The following is a 23,409-nucleotide window of genomic DNA, read 5'->3' on the forward strand; positions in this document are numbered from 1 at the left end:
TTCAGGTCAGGAAGCTTATTGGAGATGTCGTATACACCGACAATGCAAGAGATGGAGGGGAACTTAAACCTGGTGGTTGAGGTTAAGACAAATACTTATATACATCTCAGTAAATAATTAGTAATTTCTGTTAAAATTTATACGTATAAACTGAATTATTTATAATTTGAAATATGTACGTTCAAAAAACCCTCATCAAAATAATGCACATATGTCGTAATATTCCAAATTTTTGGGTGTATTGTTGAACCACCCCCTTGTTTATATTATTGTAAGTATGCAAGTGCATAAACTTTTATGCAAAGCGGTGGTCGTCATTTCGCTGCTCCAGCGACCAAGCAGGACGAGCAAGCTATCAACTGTATTGTTTGGTCGATAAATCTATCGAATGCGGTAGACAGGTATTGAAAGAAAAAGTAAATAAATATTGATATAATTTCTTTGATGTATAAAACAAACACGGAAGTCAAAAACAAATCAAAATCGAGCGAAAGCAATCAATGAAAACACAATTTCTATTCACTTCGATTTCGCCTAGATCAGACAGAGGTCAACAATTGCCGAGAGACAACAGAAAACGAACTTTGCGGTTTGTACACAATCAGTCTACAAGCCAACAGTCATGGTGCAAGTAACACAAACCGAAGAAGATATTAAAATAATTATCGAATTGAATCGGCTGATAACGCGCAAACCGGATGTGATCCTATTACCACAATATATTAAATTCAATAATCCACCAATATTCTTTGAACGCCATTTGGTGCACGAGATCGACGAGGTGACCAGTTTTTGTCGCATTTTCAAGAATGAAGCGCGTATTGTGCTCGTTAAGAAGCAGAAAGGCATCTGGCCCGAGGTATTTCAAAAGCTTTCGAAAGACGAATTGAAGCAAAAGCGTTTAGAGATTTCCGATTTAATTGTGGAGCGTAATAAAGAGCGTGATAAGCTGGTTGTTGAGCGGTTTGAACAAAAGCGGCGTACGGAAATCGACAAAGAGGTAAAACGCGAAACGGCAATGAGAGAGCGCGTCAAGCAGTTTCAGGAGAATGCGCGTCGTGAAGCGCTGATGGTAGGTGTTCGCAAGGAAACACACACGAAATCACAGGCAACACCTCAAATGTCAACACCGACGCCGGCAACCATCAACAACACCAACATAGCGGGACAGCGTATTGGCACGCCAGCGGTGCGGCCGTGGGCGAGCATGCGAAGTGGTGGCAAAATAAACGTAAGCTTTTCTAAATTTACATGGAGTACACCGAAACGAGAGTCACAGGAGGGCATACCCCGACCATTTGCCATGCACGACATGCAAAGCAGCAACGCGCCGCAGGAGAGTCAAGAGCAGTGCAATGTGAATGACTTGAATGCAACAGATTGAACGCGAAATGCAATTTGATATGGTGTAGATTTTCTATCGGGGAAATTTAAAAATAACGGTATATACATACATATACAAGTATGTATGTAGATGCTTGTGAAGTATGAGGAAATATTTTATGGACTGGCGGAATGTGATTTCAAATAAATAAATGAATAAATAACTGAAGATTCAATGCTTTTAAGATTGGTGTGCTTTTCTCTCTATATATTTGAAGCTAACTGTGAGACGATTTATGTAGGCAGAATTATGTCTTAAAAATTTACTGGAATTTTGCCATCAAGATATGCCATACATATCATACAAGACTCTATGGCATTGTACATGCAATTGCTTTTAAAGTAATTAGAAATGATAAGTTTTTGCCGAAAGTTTTTACTATCTCGAAACAAGACAGGCTTTGTATACAACTATGGATTTGAGCGCCTCTTTAGCTCAGTGGCAGAGCACTGGTCTTGTAAACCAGGGGTCGTGAGTTCAATCCTCACAGGAGGCATATAATCCTTCATTGATGTTTTTTACATCAACCCTATAAATACGTAGTACCATTTGCTGAAAACAGAAAATAATACACAGTACAGCTTGATCTGAACTGTCCTAAGATATATTGAGCCCAAAGCCCGTTACCGACTACTTTTAGTAGTGGCTGACAGGCCATTTATAGGTAGATGCTTTGTGGTTTAGTCAAATATTTTTAAATACAATGCAAGCTCATGAGTTCAGCCCTCATCTTGCATAACCAGTAGTCATTCATAAACATTAACTTTGGTGAGGTGTATGTCAACTAATTATATTCGGCATATGATTTGAAAATAAACTAGATAACTAGAAGATTCTCAAACTGAAAGTTCGTCTCAACGAAATAACCGCATAACTAACTCCACGTATACTAGATGTCTACATCTGCTATGTGTTTGAAATATTAGTTTAAATAACTCTAGTGTATGACCATAATAAGCGAATATCTGTATCTGCCAAATCTTGTACGTCCCTTAATAGACCATCAATTTTTCATTTAGGTGATTCCCAACGATTATTCATATCATTGGCCTCAGCAACGGCGCCGTTTGTTCTTTTTTCTCCAGACTGTAAAAGGAAGCGAAGCAAATGGGTGTGGCAGTGAACGAGGGCAAGACGAAATATCTCCTGTCATCAAACAAACAGTCGTCACAATCGCGACTTGACTGGTACTATGGGCTGAGTAGAAACCAAACTCTAGAAGTCACGGGCGAATTAAAAGACAGCAGCTACGTTGGCTAGTTCAATCGGCCAAGTGCATGAAAACACTCCGGCACTGAGAGTATTCGACGCACTACTCGCCAGGGGAAGCAGAGGAAGAGGAAGACCTCCACTCCATTGGAAAAACCTATCTACACTTGTATAACGCATCTAGGCTATTGAATTATTTGTACGGCTGTAATATGGCGACTCGACTCAATAGCCAATAACGGCAATGTTATTGACTCCTGTTGTTGTTCTTGTTTTTGTTATTGAAAGGAATCTTCATGACGCACTATTTCAGGTTCTGTTATGAGCTTAAATATGAGTTTGTACTGCTATAATTTAATGGGTAAGGTTTTGACCTATGAATATCCATACGCTAGGTTAATAGGCTGATATATTGGCAAGCCAAGAGTATTTAGTCCCACTTGGACAGCTAAAGGTGAATGGATTGTGTGCCCAGAACTTTTGGTATGGAAAAAGAAAAGAAAGGCATCTTGACAAAGTGCCAATTTGGGTTCGTAGAAAATATGGTAACCAAAATGCTTTATCCTTAGTCTGGCGACAACTGGACAACGAATGAGAAAGTGTTGAGATTTTTCCAACTCATCTACCTTCCTGCAACTTTTAGCAAATTGCGTCCTGTAAAACCCTTAGCTTCACAGCGTGGGTGACAATGGGACAATGCCCAGTTTGGACAGCTATCATTGTGGCGATTACTAAGAGCTAGTAGCTTAATAGATCTAGGCACTCTCATAAACACTGGTTGCTGAGTAACACTAGTTGAGCTCACGCTAACTCAGCAATCGAATACTCAACGACAGAGTAACACCCTACCGTGCTTGAAGACAGAGGAGCATCTGCTCGTTGGCTCTTCAGTTATCCACGATTTCTTTGTGGCAAGGCACCCAGACAAGCTTAATATGGAAGTAGCTTGATGCTGCTGTTAGTGAGGTCATTCACTGATTGACTAGACCTGTATAACAGGCCCTTCGGAGAAGTACGTCTACTCCTATTTTGATTGAGCCACTTCTGCTTAAAAGGCACTGTAGTGTACTGGGTCTCCATACTTCTTGAAGTTTTTGAAAGTGTTGACAGGTCCTCTGTTAATAACATAGAGTGCCAGTTTTAGATCAATTTGTCCGATATAGCATATATTGGGAATGTCTTCTAAATATTTCTTGAGTATAGTGTTTGACATGTTTCCATTATTGGACACGCCTCTAATTTACACTTATACGATATAATGTGAAGTGTCAACCATTCTGCAAGATTTTAACGCTTTAACAGTCAGTCTCCCGGTCTACAGGTCTATATAAAACTGGATCATTCTGGTTAAAAACCATAACAATTCTACTCCAACAGTCTTCCAAAACTCTATAAAATATATGATAAAAATAATATATAGTATAATGAATTAGGTCATTCATAATTATTGTCACTATACCATAAATCTAAAAAGTAACTAATATCAAAAACCGTCGTATTTGAAGCACAGTGCTTTTAAGCACTTAGTACCTGGTTTCAATTAAATTCTGAGTATACGTATCCCACTTCTCTGTTATTTACCCAAAATACGTAGCATATAGTACTAGATATCACTAAAATAACTTTAAACGTTAATATTCAAAGTTGAAGTTAATTTCTTAAAACTTTCAAAATGGAAGAGTCATATTTAGGAGCCTCTTTAGCTCAGTGGTAGAGCACTGGTCTCGTAAACCAGGGGTCGTGAGTTCAAACCTCACAGGAGGCATTACACAGCGTCTCTTCGTTTTTTAAGTGGTGTTCCTTAGGACAACTAAACCTTTAAGATCTTTTATAAGATCATTTAGAGTTAGTTACGAAGTATGCAGTTAAATGAAAGCTGGGTTATTAATTATTAAGGCACGCCTGAAAACTTTGTATAAATCATAAAAATCTTATTTTTTAAATTTAACGAGAAAACTATATACTTGAATACAGCATCTTCGAACTTGAAATGATTTTTTTATTGATTAAATACTGCAATTAGATATTAAATTAATTAGATTTAATTGAAAAGCCTCTTTAGCTCAGTGGCAGAGCACTGGTCTTGTAAACCAGGGGTCGTGAGTTCAATCCTCACAGGAGGCATAACAGGATTATCTGGACATTTTAAAGTTTTCCAATTTTAAAGTTTCCTTCGAAGTAGTATTATTATTACATAGCTTCTTGCAGCTTGTCTGTTTGAAAAGCTGATAAAGTTTGTTCGATTCGCTACTCTCTTAACACTTGACGAATTTAAGACAACTGTTATTAAATAAGAATCAAATTCTTCTGCGGTAGTAATTTGGTCCTTTGTTTGAAATAGTTAAATATCTTGACGAATTTAAGACAACTGTTGTTGGTCCTTTGTTTGAAATAGTTAAATATCAGGTCGTTGAGCTCCAAAATCCGAATGTTATCATGTAAATTATCTCCTAATTTTGTATACCCTGATTGGGATATATCAACTTTTTGTAACATTCAGAATTAAACGTCGGAGATCCTATGAAATATTGCGTAGCCGAAAACGTCTTATCGCATTTTTTGTCAAAATCAAATTATTATTTTCTTATATTTATAATAATAAATGAATAAACAAGAAGTACCAGTTTGGTCGACCACTTTTTGCCATTTTTCCCCTAGACACATTCTTACATCAGTGTAAAAACTTTCATCAGTAGAAATCGAAATTTCGAGAACGTAGGCGAGCCAATGGTTGTGCTACACGAACTGATACAGAATCGTCTCCGTAAACTTTACTAATTTCATTGATGTCTTGCGTGGCAATCTTCTATTTTTTATACACAAATAGCAAAGTATAGCGAATTTCTTCATTATATTCATTCTTTTTTGACCAGCTGTAACTTTTTTTTTTCAACATTAAATTTAATTTTTTATTGGTCAAATGAAGTTTCAAATCTTACCTTTCCCACACTATATGGTATGACACAATGTGATTAGTAGCACTGGAGATATACGACTGCAACGACATCTATTGACAAAATACGAAAATACTTTATCGACTACCTAAAATATTGCTGCCATTCAGGCGAATATTGCTGAAAACCGCTGTTTGTTGATCTCAAGACGTTCTTAAGAATTGGGACTGTCTCAAGCCACAACCTGGCAGACTGTGAGAAAGGATTTGGTCTTGCATCCGTAAAAACCTATTTCTACTTAAGAATCAGTCTCATCTGAAGAAGTCCGAAGAAAACTCACAAATTATTTATCAACAACCATTGCATTCGCCTAAATTGACAGTTTGATATGGTTTTTGGTCTGGTGGAAACATCGGTCCGTACTTCTTTCGAAAGGAACACAAAAAGTTCGGAGATTCGATGATTTCAAGAAATTGAGGTATTAAATAACCCTCAAGTAATTGTGATTTAACCCCATTAGACTACTTTTTGTGGGGTAATTTGAAGTCATTGGTCTTTAGTAATAAGCCAGAATCTCTTCAAGCTTAGAAATCAATATTGCTATTTATGACATGCGACGTGATTAGTAGAAAATACACGAAAATTGGGTTGATCAAATTTGTTCCTGCAAAAGAAATCATGGAGACCATTTTAATGATGATATATTCAGGACATTATTGTATCGATTGTACTTCACATTAAATAAAAAAAAACATTTATATTTCATTAACATTTAGTGTGTGTTTTTTTTTACAAAATCATATCACTGTTATTGGATAACCCTGTATAATCATTGCGACTAGATAAGTCGTCACKTAGGTGAGTCGATTTAGTGATGCCAGTCTGCCTGGTACAATCCCCAAACAAATTCTTTACATTGGACCACTATAGCGTAGAGTTGTCATACAAAATTAATCTATCAATGTCCACCTTGTTTGGGTAACTTTTATTTGACAAGATATCTAAAGGAAATTTAAGACGGCTAATCTCCGAATATAATAGCATATATAGTTGAGATCGGACAACTCTAGCATATAGCTCCCATACAAAGCAACCAATCAAAATAAAGCATGAGAAACCTATTGATTTGTGAAAAAATATGGGAAGAAGAAACTATAATCTTCGGCGCAAGCGCAGTTAATTTTTTTCTTACTCTTTCATTTTTTACTTCCCATTCGAAATTAGTATTTGATTTTCATTAAAAAACGCTCACTTAATACCGAAACACCTGATAATTGTTCCACAGTGCTCGGGTTATATAAAAATACAATTATTTGTTCGTTTACTTGCTGTACGAATGTGCATATCGGAATTTTCCATGCTCACACTCAAATTTATTATTTTTCACCGACCATGCTTCACATGATTCGAATTAATACTAAATTACTCGAGTAATTGATCGGACTGTACTGCAATGATGTGATTTAAACTGAAGTCGGCCATACTGTTCACTCGATAGTAATTACCGAGCAAAAGATTATTCTGGTTACATCAAATCAGTTGACGCTCCTCTGTAAGTGACACGACCAAAAATGTTGTGTATGAGCAGCTGAGTTGATTTGATGGTGTTGTCAACACGAATTTTCGATCTGACTTAGTCATACTCATTGCAGGTGTTTGGTAATGTATGTATGCACATATGTACAAATCTGAGTAAAGGTTCCGGTATTTGAAATATTTTGGTAATAAATTACCTTTTAATTGAACTCTTATGTTTAAATCATCGGCTATTATATCTGATAATATCAATACATATACGTATGTATGTGCATTAAACACCATTTAAACCTCATTTGAGTCGCATCATCCATTCAAGTCGGTCCAATGTGCGCAAAATGCTGATATTGTCGAAAACAATTTTCTTGCTTGCAATAATAATTGGATGTGCAGAAGGTGTAAGTTTCCAACGCCATATATTGTATACAATTATAATAAATATACATATCACCTATTTTTATAGAAATTTAAATTCACAAACATAAAATGCCATTCCACGAACGAATCGTTTGCCAAGTTCAAAACGTGTCGCCTGAAAGCCGTAAGACGCAATATCAATGAGTTATCGCTCTACGTAAAGTTGCTGCAATTGCCTATTGATAATGTGAAGGTGTGTTGACAAGTGTAGTTTTATATAATATTATTTTCTTTTTTATATGGTAACCAATATAAAACTCTTAAAAGATCGTTTTACAACTGAAGAAGCGCAATGACTATCGCAACCGTTCGATTTATGAATTTGGGATTGACGCTTGCGCTTTCTTACGCAACAAACGTCGCAATCCCTTGGCTGACTTATTCTACCGATTTTCGGGCCTTAAAAGTCACAGTAATGCAAATCACACTTGTCCTTATGATGTAGGTATTGAGAAAATTTAATCGAACTTCTTCAAAAAATACGAACTTTCAATTACTTTTCTTCCAGCACGATATTATTTTGGATCGATATTTTATCGATGATAAACTCTCCAGTTTTATACCATTGCCTGCAGGATTTTATGAAATACAAACTCGTTGGGAAACTGATGGTGTAAAGCGAGGTAATGTGGATGGTGTAATTGAGGCATATGACTAAAAATTATTGAAAGTTTTAAAGATTTCTTTTTAATAATATATAGCAGCTAGAATTCAGTTATAAATTAAAAATAAAAAAGCTTGCAATTTCCAGACTTTTCATCAACGAAGTAGATATTTTTGAAAGCAAAATAAATTGCTTCCTCCTTATTGGTGTAGACACCGCTTGCGCGATTATAGCCGAGTTTATAACAGCGCGCCAGTCGTTCTTCCATTTCGCTACTTGGAGCCAATTGGAGATTCCAAATGTAGCCAGGTCCTTCTCCACCTGGTCTTTCCAACGTAGTGGAGGTCTTACTTTTCGCCTGCTTCCTCCGGCGGGTACTGCATCGAATACTTTCAGAGTTGGAGTGTTTTCGTCCGTTCGGACGACATGACCTAGCCAGCGTAGCCGCAGTCTGTTAATTCGCTGAACTATGTCAATGTTGTCGTATATTTCTACATAGATCATCGAATGCGATATATATTGTTCCAAGATAGACGAAATTATTTACGACTTCGATGTTATGACTGTCAAGCGTGTCGTAGGAGCCAAGTCGCGAGTGCGACGATTGTTTGTTTGATGGCGGAAAATACTTTGTCTGACCCTCGTTCACTACCCGATCAATTTTCTTCACTTTCTTATCCATTCTAGAGAAAGCCGAACTAACTGCGCGGCTGTTGAGACCAATAATATCAATACCATTGAAGAAGTCGCACGATAGGGAGTCGCTTTGTCTGAAACCGCGTTTGGTATCAAACGGTTTGGAGAGGTTTTTCTCGATTCTGACGTAGCTTTTGGTATTGCCGTATTAGTTTGGCGGGATACTAAATTCAGATATAGCGACATAAAGGCAGCTCCTTTATGTGCTGACAAATGGAGCTTTGAATCCACGAAGAGGGGGTGCGTGTAAATCCTCTTTTCACGGATATTTTCCAAGATGTGGCGCATGGTGAATATCTGCTTAGTTGTTGATTTTCCTGAGTTAAAGTTAGGACTTAAATAATGTACATGATCGAATAGAAATATGTATTTTAGGTCTAATCTTGCTTAACAACAAGAAAAGAAGTTAACTTCGGTTGTACTGAAGCTTTATGCCTTTTACAAATAAATAAGAGTCCAATAAAAGAACTTTATTTTGGATTGTCAGTTTGGCCGTTTGGCTGCAGTGCGATCCAATCTAAACTAGTTGTTGTCTTGAACAATAATCTATGTGAAATGTTATGAAAATATCTTATCAAACAAAAAAGTTTTTCTACAAAAACATGGCTTTGATTGATCAGTTTATATGGTGGGAATATTCTATACAAATCAGCTACATTTTCAGAAAGAAGAAATGTACGTATAATTTACGATCGATAAATCAAAAATTCAGGAATTTGTTGTCGTCGGTTTTGAACCATTTAAAAGGCTGGCTACAAAAAGAAGCTCGATGGTACCACATAAATTGTACATTTTTTTAATTTTTTGTACATGATATATGTATTTAATGGACCGAAATAACATTTGCGATTCTTTGCTGAAACGAAATGAAATCGAACCATTTCGGAAACGAATGGTAACAGGAGATGAAAAGTGGATCAAATACGACAATAGTGTGTGAAAAAGATCATGGTGCAAGCGTGGTGAAGCTCAACAAATGGTCGCAAAGCCTGGACTGGTCGAACGATTGGTTCTACATTTTACTCTCAACAACTGAATAGATTGAAGTAAACATTTGAAAAAAGAAAACAAAGAAAAAGTTTAGAACTGATCAACAGAAATTAATTCGTCTTCCATCATGGACCACACATATGCTTGATGACTCGGCAAAAGCTGGGAGAGCTTGGCTCAGAAGTTTTGGTACATCCACCATATATGTAGCCCTGACCTTGCATCATCAGTCTACCATTTGTTTCGCTCCATGGAGAACTCTCTTAATGGAATATAGTGAAATGTGTGAAATTTACTTTTCGCAGTTGTTCACCGACAAACCAGACAAATTTTACACTGATGGCAAAAAGTATTCCACCAAAATTGTACATATTTGGTTCAATAAGAAGTACGAAAATACGGTGCAACCGTAGTAAACGTTTTTTGTTCTTTTCGATACCTCTTTTCATCTTATAGGTTTTGAAAATTATAAGTTTACCATTTACAGTTGCATTCCTCAATTGAAAATTTAAATATGAATTAGTACTATGTATAACTATTTCTGAAAAATATTTGGAGACTGTACTGTCAACTTAATTTAACCAGAACATATCCAGCTGTTAGCCCGGTCAGCAGGTTTTGTGCAATTAATATTAAATGTTTTCTACCGCTGATAATGGGAGGTGGGCCTACACTTGTTTTATATGGTAGTTAAACGTCACTTACAAATTTGTAACCGCTGCACCTAATTTCAGTACCATGTCTCAATTGTTTGCAGAAATTTGTGTAATAATATTTCATCATATAATATTTAAAATATTATTTTTTGCGTTAATTGAAAATTATCATTTTTGGAACTACCTAAAATGCATAATATTAGAACTCCTCTTCTCCGTACACTTCCTCTTCGAATTCAGGAAAAAAATCATATTTTTCTTAGGGTATTGATATGCTTCTCCGCACCCAAACGACTATAGAAAATGGGCATAGGTTCATACACATCTTTTCCCTCGCTTCTTATCTTCAACACTTTTTTATGCTTCTAAACGGAACATATGTTTTTGACGTTATCAAACCATAAAAGTGTTCTCCATTTAATGAATTTTGATAAAGCTTTTCGTTTATTTGCTAACTTATATTCTAAGCTACACTTTTATTTGCTTTATTTTTATATTATATTTGAAAATATTGAGAAAAATATTTTTCTCAAATGTTGTGAGCCTCTTTAGCTCAGTGGCAGAGCACTGGTCTTGTAAACCAGGGGTCGTGAGTTCAATCCTCACAGGAGGCATGGATAGAAGTAACTTCCTGTACTTTTTTATTCGAATAGCTTTCTACCCATGTTATATATATGTATATGTATGTGTATATTAATACGGCACAAAATATTGACAACGTGTGCCATTTTAACAGTATGCGATTCTTTTCAATATTACTTATGGACTCTTTATTATGATTCTTAACCGCCTAGTAATGCTAAACCCTTTGCCAAATAATAGTCTCATTAACGAGATTTTAAATTTATTATTCTAAAGTCAAAATGCGCGTAATTAATCTAAATGTTTGCAACCCTCTTACCATTATTGTCGCCTTTATATTGTTGTATAGCAGAAGGGTTGCTAAGTCCTCAGTACAATGGAGGAGCGTGTTTTGCAGAAATCGCGAAAAATATTAAAATGCGTGCGGTAATAATAAGCATAAATCAAAGTGTCTGCATATGAGACGTGTTTAGAGGGATAGGGTGCTAGGTAGGTGACTCATATCGAATGGTGTATGTACTGGCATCACATATATTTATATAACAAAAAATTTTAAAAATTCATTGTTTAAATTTCCTTTTCTAAAAATTAGAAGTAGTGTCAGTTAATAATCAAACGCTGTCCGTTGTTAGTCCAACTGACTTAGTTGGGAATTATATTTTTAGAATAGCACATCGTTCAGCTGTACAAATATTATTCTACATTTTTTAAATTATTTCTTTTTTAGTATATGTAACTCTTCAACTATTCATTTCTCATAATTTCCACAATTAAAGAAAAACTTGCGTTGTGTATAAAATAAGCAGTCCATAAAATTACTCCCGTATTTATGTGTGCCTCCTGTGAGGATTGAACTCACGACCCCTGGTTTACAAGACCAGTGCTCTGCCACTGAGCTAAAGAGGCGCTTGGGGTCAATAGCGCCAAATTACCAACGCGACATATGGACAAGAATATAGTACATGTTAGTGTGTGTGTGTGGGTGTTGGCGCCAAAAATTATGTTACCGGTGCCTAAAATAGATATTTCGCCAGAGTCGGAAGAAGTTTAAGTTTAAATATTTTGATAGCTTCTAGTTGTTGTTATTAGTTGGTTAAAGTCGAATATGAGTCACGGTGTTTCGTTTACCGAAAATGAACACCAACTTATAATTATATAGGTATGTTCTAAGAGCTTAATATGATGTCTGTGATTAAAAAAGTAGTGCTTCCGAGTCCAAGTTTACTTTAAATAGTAAGGACCGTTTTTTCATTAGCTAGTTAGCAGCCATCTATAAGTTAAGTACTGGTTAACTTAACTAAGACACCTTCTTTTGGTAAAGAACCCTTTTTTCTACAAAATTAACTGTGGGATGACTGCTATTCAGACATTGAGAATATTGAAATGTACATTAACAAAATTCAATTTTTAACATTTTCATCGCTTTCAGAATATTTAAAAAAAATATTTAAAATAGCTAATGTTTTTCAAAAATCATTATTCTATCTGAGCGAAAATAAAAATCCCCTTTTGACCGCTTTTAAGTGTGTTTGCAACACTTTTTAGCGGACAGACTACTTTTCGAAGATTGCAACCTTTCGTTCTCTGCTGCCAAGTTGTATACGCTAGATGTCGCCCATGCAATATGTTTACCAAAATTGCCCAATAGTGGGCGCCAGTATTTATTGAAATGTTGCTTTTTATTGAGATGATCAGATTAGCCCACGAATTTTTGTCTCCGTAGTTACAGGTATAACCTCATAGTAATATTTACAAAACACATTTGTGTGTTCAGATTACAACAATTTTCWGTATTATCTTCTAAACTTATGAAGAGTAAAAGTTTGATCTTAGTTGGATAGATTATACGGCAAGCTAGTTACAATTAAGGCGATCTTTAATCTTTTTTAAAATTTTTTATTTTTTTTGCATTCCTCAAACTTTAAAAGCGTTTCTCTCAAAACACACCTTTTCAAACTGGTGGAAATGATTCCGGTCGAACTACTCAACCGATTTGCCAAATTTTTTTTTTAATGTTCACCAAACACTCCTGCTGGTCTCATAATTTTTTTATAATTTATTGACAAAATTTATGTAAAAAAACATGGGGGAAAAAAAAAAAGTTAATTACCTTTTTATTTATCAACATTTTTTCATGATTCAATTAGGGACGATAACCATTCACGTACTTTTTAAGAATAAATTGGGTTTTTGGGTTTCAGATGATCCAAGCATGAGAAATCGTGTTCGCCAGTGTAAAAACGCATCTCATTCGCCCAGCCATTTTTTCGACAGATGTCATCAAAAAATTCTGAAAAAGTTTGCTTATACGCTCCACGATATACTACCTCATGAAATAAGTAGACATGGCTGTAAAGCTTTCTCCAGTCAAAGTAACTTTACGTTCGTCTCAATTTTTGAAGAAATATAGGCAATGACACCCTCTGTTCATAAAGCACGCCAAACAGTGAACAATGACTTTTTGAGGACTTACCGATTGAAGAACGTTAGGCTCTAATTCTTGCACAAGTTGAATTTTGTAAGCTTTCAAAGAAAGATCTTTCCTCAACACCTTCATAAAGTGGATGGGCACAGTTTCAATTGTTGTGTGCGATAGCGAATGGTCTCATTCAGGTCTTTTTCGATACTCTGTTCCACCGCAGCAACAGCGACTTCGTCTGAGAAAGCGTATTATAATCGTGGTGTGAAACGGTCTAATTTTGCTTGAATTCTCAACTCTGCTGAGCGATTATGTCGCCCCAATATGGGAATCATACATCTCCCTGGGCCCGATGATTTGTACAATTTGTAAACGTGTTTCCAGAGAATGTCTGTTCATTATGAAATGGAAGACCAAATTGCGTATAAATCTGTCAAAAAGACCAACACTGAAAAAAGGATTGCCGCATTGAGAACCAAACGTCACAAAAAAAAAAAAAAAAAAAAAAAAAAAAAAAAAAAAAAAAAAAAAAAAAAAAAAAAACACAAAAAAAAAAAAAAAAAAAAAAAAAAAATCCGTTATTTTATATAGTGCAAGCTTTAATCTATTTGACAAGAGGTCCGACTATACTTAGATAATTTTCTTAGTTTTTATTAAAATTTTAATACAAGATCACCACGAAATATCGTTCGCTATGCCGGCCGCATTTGTCTTTCAAACCGCCTTGAAAGAGACGATACGAAGAAAACAAACTAGAGATACACATGTAATTCTTACCATTTTCGCTCTACACTCTTAAGACTTTTATTCTGTTACTACTTACCGTATCTTGTTTTCGTGGCTATTTTTGTTTGTAAACAAAATAATTTTACTATTCTTTTTGAAGCTATGGCTAGTAAGAGAGTACAACACTTTCTCTGAGCATGGATGTCTTTCTCTTCAATTCGAAATAAAGCTCTTAAGAAATCTAAAAATATATTTCATCTACAGATACTGAAACACCACGTTACGGGCAGATTTTCCACATTTTCAGTTTGGCTGCAGTTTTGTGAAAGAAAAGTTCTACTATTTATATTGGAAAGATTGAAAATATATTCCATAATATATTTATATACAAATTGCTAAACATTTCTATCAAAAGTCAGCAAATCTAATAGTATCTTCAGTAAAAATGACTTTGATTGATAGAACCGGCTTTTTCCCCGACTACTATCTTAACCTGAAAAACTCGCAGTCGGACGTTTTTGATGTGCAGATTGGTAAGATAACTGCATGTCGCAACGATTACGAGCGGCTGACATTTGTCGAACAATTTCCCGGTATACGTGAACACGACGGACAACTGCAAGTGAAAAGGGAGTTCGTTGGTAAAAATGCTGACACTGCAGCGCAACTCAAGGAGAAGGGAAATCAGGCGTTCAAAGCAAAAAATTGGTTCGAAGCGATGCTTTTCTATACAAAAAGTTATATGGCCTTGCCAGAGGACAAAGGTGAGTATCACGCAAAAGTCGTTTAACGACTTTTTTTTGCTAAAACTGAACTCTTTTTTAGTGAATGAACGTGCCATCATTTTGGCTAATCGCTCTGCCACCCTCTTTCACATGGAGAAATATGATGAGACCCTGATTGATGTTCAGCGCTCCATCGATTTGGGTTATCCAAAGGATCTCATATACAAGCTGTACGAACGTCAGGCGCGTTGCTATATGGTAAAGAAAGCCTACCCCAATACCATAGCTTCCTTCAAGTAAGATGTCTTCACTTCAAAGAAATATTGTTGTCAAATATTTTTAAGTTTTTTAATTGTAGAAAATGCATCACTGCTTTGGATGATGCCAAAGTGCCTTCGGATCGACGCAGCAAATTGAGCTTGGATGCCATGACCATGATAAAAATGCTGGAAAGAGATCCGCTGACGGCTAAACAGGCGGCGAGGCAGCAAAAATTCGGTGAAGCTAAATTAACAATGGCGATACCCGATGAAAAGGAGTTTCTCAGCGATAATGTACGTTTCGATCAGAATCCGTCAGAGGGTCGCTTTGCGCGTGCCGCCACTGATATTACTGTGGGCGAGGAGATATTGGTGGAAAAACCATTTGTGGCGGTGCTGTTGGAGAAATTCTCCAAAACACATTGCGATAACTGTTTTATTAGGTAAATTTGTTTCGAATTTTTTTGTTTCAATCTTAAATATAAAGTGTTTTAACGTTTGTGTTTCCTTCATTCAGAACTGCTATACCTGTGGCCTGTCCAAAGTGCGCCGATGTGCTCTACTGCTCCGAGGAATGTTTATCCAAAGCCAGTTCTACATATCATAAATACGAATGTGGTATTTTGCCTACAATTTGGCGTTCCGGCGCTTCAGTTAATTGTCGTATGGTTTTGCGCATTGTTGCCAATAAGCCTTTGGAATATTACTTAAAAATTAAACCTGATATCGAAAAGGATTTACCCCTCGAGGAAATTTTGAAGTAAGTACTGCATGATTTTTTTTATATACTGCCGTCCATACTTAAAGACTTTACCGCAAATAATTTTAGGTTATTAAAAATTACTTTAACTAGAATCCTACCCTTATATGCGACTATCGAATGGACAGGCAATTGAATTTAGCTTATGCAAAGGAACTTTGGATCTAACCGGTATTGGAATGACAGACATACATATACTTTAGATGCTTATTGCCAAAAAATGTTTCACCTTTCCTCTCGAGATTATTTTGTCGTATACCCAGAACCTTGGCTTAAAAAACTGTCATCCAAATGCAAATAGTAGTAAAAACTTGATAATGAAGCCATAAATATAGTTTTATAGCCATATATATATATATATAGGTTCTAAGATTCGTTCACTTATCTCTAGAAAAACCTTTATCCAGAACAGTAATTCTTAATATCAATATTGTCCGAGCAGAAAGATCTACTTAAAAGTATTTCTTATTATATTTGAAGATATTGAAAGTTTCCTGTAATTAAATCGCCATTTTGATATCTTTAGTCGAATTCCGATTATACTATTAATAATTACTTTATATATCACAGACTACCTTCCGATGACTACAGACGCGTTTCACATCTAGAACGTCACGAAAAATCGAGACCAGCCTCCAATTTGTTCCAGCATACACTTATGGCACGTTTTCTAACCAAGTGCCTCGCAGAGGCTGATTACTTTGGTGCAACACCTAAACCCGAAGATCTGATCACTGTAGGCGGCATAATATTGCGCAGTTTGCAATTCATACAATTCAACACACACGAAGTGGCCGAATTGCATGCAAAGCAGGCCGATGGCAATGAGAAAACGGTCTTCATTGGCGGTGGACTCTATCCGACTTTGGCGCTCTTCAATCACTCCTGTGACCCCGGTGTGGTGAGGTGTGTATTATGTATACCAAATTTATAAAAAATTGATTTTATATTTTTATTGTACCACAGATACTATCGTGGTACTACCATACATGTGAACACTATACGTCCCATTGAGGCGGGTATGCAAATCGCCGAAAACTATGGTCCCATTTATACGCAGGAAGGGCGTGAAAAACGTCAGGCACAGCTCAAAGAGCTGTACTGGTTCGATTGCACTTGTGATCCCTGTCTGGAGAATTGGCCCACCTTCGAACGCATGCCGACCGATATCATACGCTTTCGCTGTGATGGGCCCAAAACGTGTAGGGCTATAATTGAGGTGCCGGCAACGTGCAATGATTTCATGATTAAATGCGTGACTTGCGGCGAGAGCACCAACATTTTAAAGGGTCTCAAAGTGATGCAGGTGTGCATGCATAAAGTTTTTGTTTCGCTTTTTAATTTTATTGATTGCTATTATTTCATTTCATTGACTATATTGTTTCATTATATTATAATTTATTGTTTTTTTAGGATACCGAATTGATGACACGCACCGCCAAGCGTCTCTACGAAGCCGGCGACTACTCAAAGTCACTGAATAAATTCATTGACTTACTAAAGATCATGTACGAGGTGTTGGCACCGCCCTTCCCCGATTTTTGCCTGTGTCAACAGCATGCAAAGGACTGCTTCCTGCACTTGGGTAATTTCTATAATCTCAATTAAAGCGTAGTTATGTATACTCATGTAGGTAATTGTTGTTGTGCCATTGTCATTAGTAATGAAATTYGAGTTGGTTGCGCGGCAATTTGTAATTGTGCAATCATTGACATTCAATATTTATTAAAGTTTTATTTTCAGCTATAAATCGTTTACAATTTTTATTTACAAACTGACGAACAAATACAGGCATACATAATATTAACTAATGGAAAAAATTACACAACGTTGCATATAAAGTAGAAAAAAATTTTTATAAAATAATTTACAGAAATATACACAAAAGCCATATGCCCGCTACTTAAATATGTTCCACGTGCTTACTATTTTGCTTCAATTTTCACTGTACAATGTACAGTCACCACTACAATTGCAGAGCGTACATTTCTATATATATGTATGTGTGTATATATTATATGAACGGGTCCATGCATCTGTCCTTTAGTAGTACAGCCAATAATTGCTGTATGCATTCGTATTTTTGAACTTTTGTTGTTGCGTTTGTGTGCAGTAATAGCGATTGACTTCGTTGCAACCGGCGTAGCTGACATCGGTGTAGAGGCAACAACGATAGCAATGCTCATGCGTTACATATTGCCAATCTGTGGAGTGAGATCAAGGGAATAATATTAATAATAATAAGTAAGGAAGTGCTAAGTTCGTGTGTAACCGAACATTTTATGCGCCTACTTTTTTAAAGAAAAAACACAGAAATTTCAAATTTAATGGGGAATGTTTCTTATCATTCGAAAAACCATTCTTTGGCATTAATTTTTTGAAGATTATCTCTTTCAAATATTGGCCGTGGCTACGTTTCAGATGATCCATCTGTTGAGTGCAATTATCGTTGACTCGTTCGAGCATTTCGACTGGTAACGGGCGAATAACAAGCGTGTTGTTTTTCTTCAAGCTCTGAATAGGAGCGATAATGTCCACATACATACATATACTTTAGACTTTACATATCCCCACAGGATAAATAAGTGTTCTCTCAATAAATCCATTGATTGATACGAGAAGTGGCTGATACCAAATGTCGTTGATATCGCGAGCTTTAATTTCAGGCATCAAATAGTAGCTTATCACGGCTATGGCGATTTCGTTCTCATCGGCACCATTGTTATAGAAATATGAACCGATGATTTCAGCGGCCTACAAACCACATCAAACTGTTATTTCTCGATGAAATATCAGTTCTTGAATATCTTCAGTTTTCTATTCGCCTCAGATGCGGCAATTTTGTTGTTTACATACCCTTTGAGAATGGAATTGGCCTTTTCGCTGAATAAAATTTGGCTTGAAAATGTCGACTTTTCTTATACTTTTAATACGCGTAACAAATTTCATCGAGATATCTGATTTTTTACTCATGTTATCGCTTCAAAGGATAGATTTACAGACTTTCAGACAGACGTGGGGATTTCAACTGGCTTCGTCTTTTTATCTATTGTATATCGACTAGATTTCGTTGTTACAAACAACCGTTAGGTGAACAAAACTATAATGCTTTACAGCAACATGTTGCAAGAGTATAAAAATGCCTTTGTATTAGACTCTACTGAGTCATTGTCAGGGCTAGCAATCGATTTAATGATACAATTAATGTTTTGAAAGTAATATGAGTTGTAAAATAATTTAAACGGAATGGAGCACTTTTCAAAAATCGACTAGCATATTATGGGAGAAGCGCAAATGCGTGATTAATTTTCTCTAATAGACTGGATATAGCATGCTGTTAAGTATATTTTAAGTACACATGACAGCTCTAAGCTTTTTTGCATGTTACAATATGTGATACATATAAACATCTGAGGGGTAACAGATTGTGTTTAGCATAGCAGGGACACATAAAGTAATTAAATATTTATAGCAATAATATGGCGGAATGTTCAAACATATTTCCATTTAATTTTGCTACATTCTGTTATGTATGTATGTTAATTAACATTTATACCAACTCTGTATTTAAAATCCTCTGATTTTCACAATTTTAGTTTCGAATTAAAAAATGCCCTACAATCTCTCGCAAAGTGTTCGTTTTGTCCATATATTATTATTGGTGATAAGCACCAGCGCGATGAATACAAATGGTAGCATTTCAGTAGAAAGTATGTATGTATGTAATAAATGTTGTTGACGTATATTTCAAGTTTTATGACTTCATAAGAAATTCAATGAATTCATGGGAAATTTGTATAATATTTGTTTACTGACCTTACTTGACCAAAATGTACATAAAAAATCGTTTATTTTTCGCTTGGTCTCCTGAAAAATAGGTTCTCAGATACCCCTAAGCAATCCTCTACAAGTACTATATGAGCTCTTAATTGAAATTGGGTGCACCGGCTTAAAGTTTTATACTATTTACTTATTATCAGATAGAAAAATTCATATGTCGCTTTCTTAGGTTTTATAGGAAATTTACTGTTCCACAAAAATAGTTCCTCAGTTTTTTTTAAAGCATTTAGCTCTTCTATTTGACATTTAGCGCACAACCAACTATTTGTTATACTTACAAAAAACCTTGTAAAAGAACTGTTAGTATGGCTGCTATATGCTAAAGTGGGCCGTAATAGGCGATCCTTAGAGATAAGCTCGTGGAGAAAGAGCCGTGTGCAAAATTTTAAATGGGTATTTCACAAACTGTAAGACTATTTCGCATTAATACCGGCTGTGTTCGGAAAATAACTGACATTTAAAATTTTTTTATTTTATTGATTTTTGAAAATTTTTAATTTTATTGATATGCTATTGTGTGCAAAAAATAGTAAGACTCCTTAATTCAAAATTTACACGAAAACCCATTGGTCGAGTTTTTTTCTATCCATTTAATTTTGTGTGCGGAATCAAATTTCTGGTGTCGAAACGTTCAGAATGTTAGAAAATGCCCCCCTGAATGATAATTGTTTATCGTGAGCAAGGGTTTTTGATTGCTACAAATTATTCAAAGAGGCTCGAGAACGCATTGACGACGAACTACATCAAGGACGGCCGTCAACTGAACATTTACTTGTCAATAAAATGAAGGAATTGGTGCTTAAAATTGACGATTAATAGTCAGAGATCTTACTGGTATCGTTGGAATATCGGAAGGATCAGTGCAACCATGACGACTATCAGGATGTCAGGAAACGCATTATCACTAACGATTAATTATCACTAAGCATGTATCTATGCTTAGGATAAATTTTCAAATTCGACTGAAATTCGGTCTGATTTATTTCCGTGTGACTTCTGACTATCCAGCAAACCCAAAGGACCGTTCCGGGAAAACAGTTTAGAATCAATTGAAGACATTAATATTGAATCGTTATGCGCATTGAAGGCTATTCTGGAAATTGACGTTAACACCTGTTTCGAGGATTGGAAAAAACGTTGGCACAAGTGTATTGGGATCAAAGGAGGCTACTTTGAGGGGGACGACAAAGTTTAAATTAATTAAAGAGTTTTAAAATTATGAACAAAGTCTTACTATTTTTTGCTCATGGTAGTGAGCGGAATGAACAATAAAATTTTCAGATATTTATTGCTTACTCTGTCTGTAGCAACTGTTAAGATCAGGTCTGTTTTTATTTTCGTTTGTTAACAGCTTACACTTCGTTGCTTGCTCGTGATCTATCTGCCGAAAACAATAACACCCCAACCTCCACATTCGGCAGGCATAGCTCAAAAAAAAAAAAAAAAAAAAAAAAAAAAAAAAAAAAAAAAAAAAAAAAAAAAAAAAAAAAAAAAAAAAAAAAAAAAAAAAATCGATTTAGAGAAGTATTTCGAGGGTTGGAAGGAGCACTAGCATAAGTGCTTAAAATCGAATGGTGACTATTTTAAAGGACGAATGAATAAATTGTTTTTTCAAAAAATGAAAATTCACGTTTTAAAACACGTCGCACGAACAGACAGATATGCGAAAATCGACTCAGCTCGTCCCGCTGATCATTTATATATTTTCTTTAACAAACTTTTTGGCAAACATATTGTATTCCCATCAGGTATTTTGGTAATTGGTACGAAACTAGGCCTTTTCAGCCTAGTTACTTTTTAGTAAAATGTAGTTCTCACATAGTATTATGCTCACTGGTTTGATGATTCGTCTTAAGATATCTAATAATATGTACGCACACAAGCACAAACTTAGATACACACTTCATGTTGCGACTAAATCGTGTCTGAGAAAATTTTGAAAATTTAAATGCTAAGAATAATTTCCATATTTGACTTTTCATCCTCATATGTACTCACTCATATGGTATGGGATTTTCGCATGCATATTTCAACACATACTCGTACAAATAAAAAAAAACCAAAAACAATACAAGAACAGTTGGTGGAATTGGGGGTTTGCTACTTACAGCCACATTTCCATTGCAGATGCGGTGAACTGCGTTGCGAGCGGTAATAGCAGCGACTTTGTGGATAGCTGGGCTTTGGTGGTTGAGTGGGTGGTGTGTAAGGATTCCATGGTTTGACTGGACGATACGGAGGATAGCCTGTTTGTCTGGTTGTGATTACTGGTGTTACGGTGGTGGTTGTTGTTGGAATAAATGTGAAAGGTTTAGGAGTTGTTGGAATAAATATAAAAGGTTTAGCAGTTGTTGTTGTGGTGGTGGTTGTTGTTGTGTGGTCGATATTCGTTGCAGGCGTTGTTATTGGTTCTTCTTTTGGCGTGGTTGCTGCTGTTGTTGTGGGCGTTATGGTCTCCTCTGTTATAACAACGGTTGTGGCGGGAAGGCTCTCAGTTGTTATGGGAGGCGTTGTGAATGTGGGGGTTTCTTTTGTTGTTGTTATTGTTGTAGTTGTTGGTGGATCTGTAATGGATTCACTCGTACTTGTTGTTGTGGGTGGCTCAGTGTCCGCTTTCAACGTAGTTGTTTCTTTTATCTCTGGCTTCGGCTCCGGTTCCAGCTCCAGTTCCGGCTCCGGCTCCGGCTCCGACTCCCAATCTAGGTCCACATCCGGCTCCAAGGGAGCTGGTTCGAAATCTTGCGTCAAGGCGAAATTCAAAAGCAAAGCACCACACAATATAAACAACACTCTCGCCTAGTGGAGTAAATTTGCATATTTAGCTGACTTTAATGAAAAATATTAAAAAAATTTTTTTTTTTACAATTACCATTTCACTGTTTTTTTTTTGCTCACACGCTGTTAAAAATTTTTAAGTTCGCTTTTTTTTTCAAATAAAATACCGCCACTAGCTGTTTGAGGCGTCTTCTCGCCAACAGAACTTCTTTCCAACTGGATTGCACGATTAGTGTCATCAAATTGTATTCCCTCTGAAATATTGGCTTAAGCTCAGCGTCGCGTCGCGCCGCCTGGCAGAATTATCGCGCACATGTGAACGACGAAATATGATCGTTTTCAGTCAGTCACACACTTCATACAAGTTCGCTTGTTGTTTTTGTTGTTTTTATTGTTGCTGCATTGTTGTATAACCGCCAGCATTTTAGTGCAAATTCCTTCGTCATGAAGTTGATAACTCGCGGTTAAATTAATTAAACGCCTTGACATATCGGCAACGTATATTTTTCGGGCTTAAATCCATCGGCTGCTACAACAAACACATACGCAAAATATTCACCTACATATTTACATGTTATGTTTGGTTGTAGCGTGGTGCGCGTATTTATTGCATAAACTACATTTGAACACCTTTGGCTTGTAAACAATGCTGGCGGAGTTCGGCACCTCAGCTTCTGTGGAGCTGCAACCGCTTGCTGCTCTTCACCTCGAAATGCGATAGGCGTTTGCGGGCAACCGATATTGCCCCCTGACGTTCGATGTTCGCTGTATCGAAGCAAAATCGGTGAGTAATTAGCTCAGTTGCATGTCTGTTTAGCCGGCTAAACTGTTGATAATCCAATGTTTATGCTTATACACACACACACACACATGCATATATTTATAGTTAGTGACAAGTGTGGCAAAACAATACAAATTAAAATAAATAAACTTTGT

General features: G+C 36.1%; 4 protein-coding genes and 5 non-coding genes across 9 annotated transcripts; 7 read left to right on the forward strand and 2 right to left on the reverse strand.

Moving 5' to 3' along the window:
- The first annotated feature begins 493 nt into the window (after positions 1 to 493).
- On the forward strand, positions 494 to 1,486 carry LOC108978497. The gene has a single exon (XM_018948818.1). It carries the CDS (start codon positions 623 to 625, stop codon positions 1,382 to 1,384), a length of 762 nt encoding a protein of 253 aa, XP_018804363.1. The 5' UTR covers positions 494 to 622; the 3' UTR covers positions 1,385 to 1,486.
- Positions 1,487 to 1,808: 322 nt separating this feature from the next.
- Trnat-ugu lies at positions 1,809 to 1,880 on the forward strand. The gene has a single exon. It is a non-coding gene; the product is annotated as a tRNA-Thr (tRNA).
- Positions 1,881 to 4,286: 2,406 nt separating this feature from the next.
- Trnat-cgu lies at positions 4,287 to 4,358 on the forward strand. Its single transcript has one exon. It is a non-coding gene; the product is annotated as a tRNA-Thr (tRNA).
- A 287-nt stretch (positions 4,359 to 4,645) lies between these two features.
- Trnat-ugu lies at positions 4,646 to 4,717 on the forward strand. Its single transcript has one exon. It is a non-coding gene; the product is annotated as a tRNA-Thr (tRNA).
- Positions 4,718 to 7,337: 2,620 nt separating this feature from the next.
- Positions 7,338 to 8,098, forward strand: LOC108978485. The gene is made up of 4 exons (XM_018948804.1): positions 7,338 to 7,421; positions 7,487 to 7,633; positions 7,708 to 7,881; positions 7,949 to 8,098. Exons 1-4 carry the CDS (start codon positions 7,362 to 7,364, stop codon positions 8,096 to 8,098), a joined length of 531 nt encoding a protein of 176 aa, XP_018804349.1. The 5' UTR covers positions 7,338 to 7,361.
- Positions 8,099 to 10,928: 2,830 nt separating this feature from the next.
- Trnat-ugu lies at positions 10,929 to 11,000 on the forward strand. Its single transcript has one exon. It is a non-coding gene; the product is annotated as a tRNA-Thr (tRNA).
- Positions 11,001 to 11,802: 802 nt separating this feature from the next.
- Trnat-ugu lies at positions 11,803 to 11,874 on the reverse strand. The gene has a single exon. It is a non-coding gene; the product is annotated as a tRNA-Thr (tRNA).
- A 2,684-nt stretch (positions 11,875 to 14,558) lies between these two features.
- Positions 14,559 to 17,608, forward strand: LOC108978509 (SET and MYND domain-containing protein 4). Its single transcript, XM_018948842.1, has 7 exons — positions 14,559 to 14,877; positions 14,939 to 15,134; positions 15,197 to 15,541; positions 15,616 to 15,858; positions 16,429 to 16,764; positions 16,825 to 17,164; positions 17,272 to 17,608. The coding sequence occupies exons 1-7, from the start codon at positions 14,559 to 14,561 to the stop codon at positions 17,464 to 17,466; spliced, it is 1,974 nt and encodes a 657-aa protein (XP_018804387.1). The 3' UTR covers positions 17,467 to 17,608.
- Positions 17,567 to 22,860, reverse strand: LOC108978510 (integumentary mucin C.1). The gene is made up of 3 exons (XM_018948844.1): positions 22,568 to 22,860; positions 21,807 to 22,494; positions 17,567 to 18,062 (listed from the first exon to the last, which is right to left on the reverse strand). The coding sequence occupies exons 1-3, from the start codon at positions 22,568 to 22,570 to the stop codon at positions 17,902 to 17,904; spliced, it is 852 nt and encodes a 283-aa protein (XP_018804389.1). The 5' UTR covers positions 22,571 to 22,860; the 3' UTR covers positions 17,567 to 17,901.
- Between the last annotated feature and the right edge of the window lie 549 nt (positions 22,861 to 23,409).

Source organism: Bactrocera latifrons, unplaced genomic scaffold (assembly GCF_001853355.1).
Source record: "Bactrocera latifrons isolate USDA-ARS-PBARC rearing strain unplaced genomic scaffold, ASM185335v1 scaffold_123, whole genome shotgun sequence".
Classification (NCBI taxonomy): Eukaryota; Metazoa; Arthropoda; class Insecta; order Diptera; family Tephritidae; genus Bactrocera; species Bactrocera latifrons.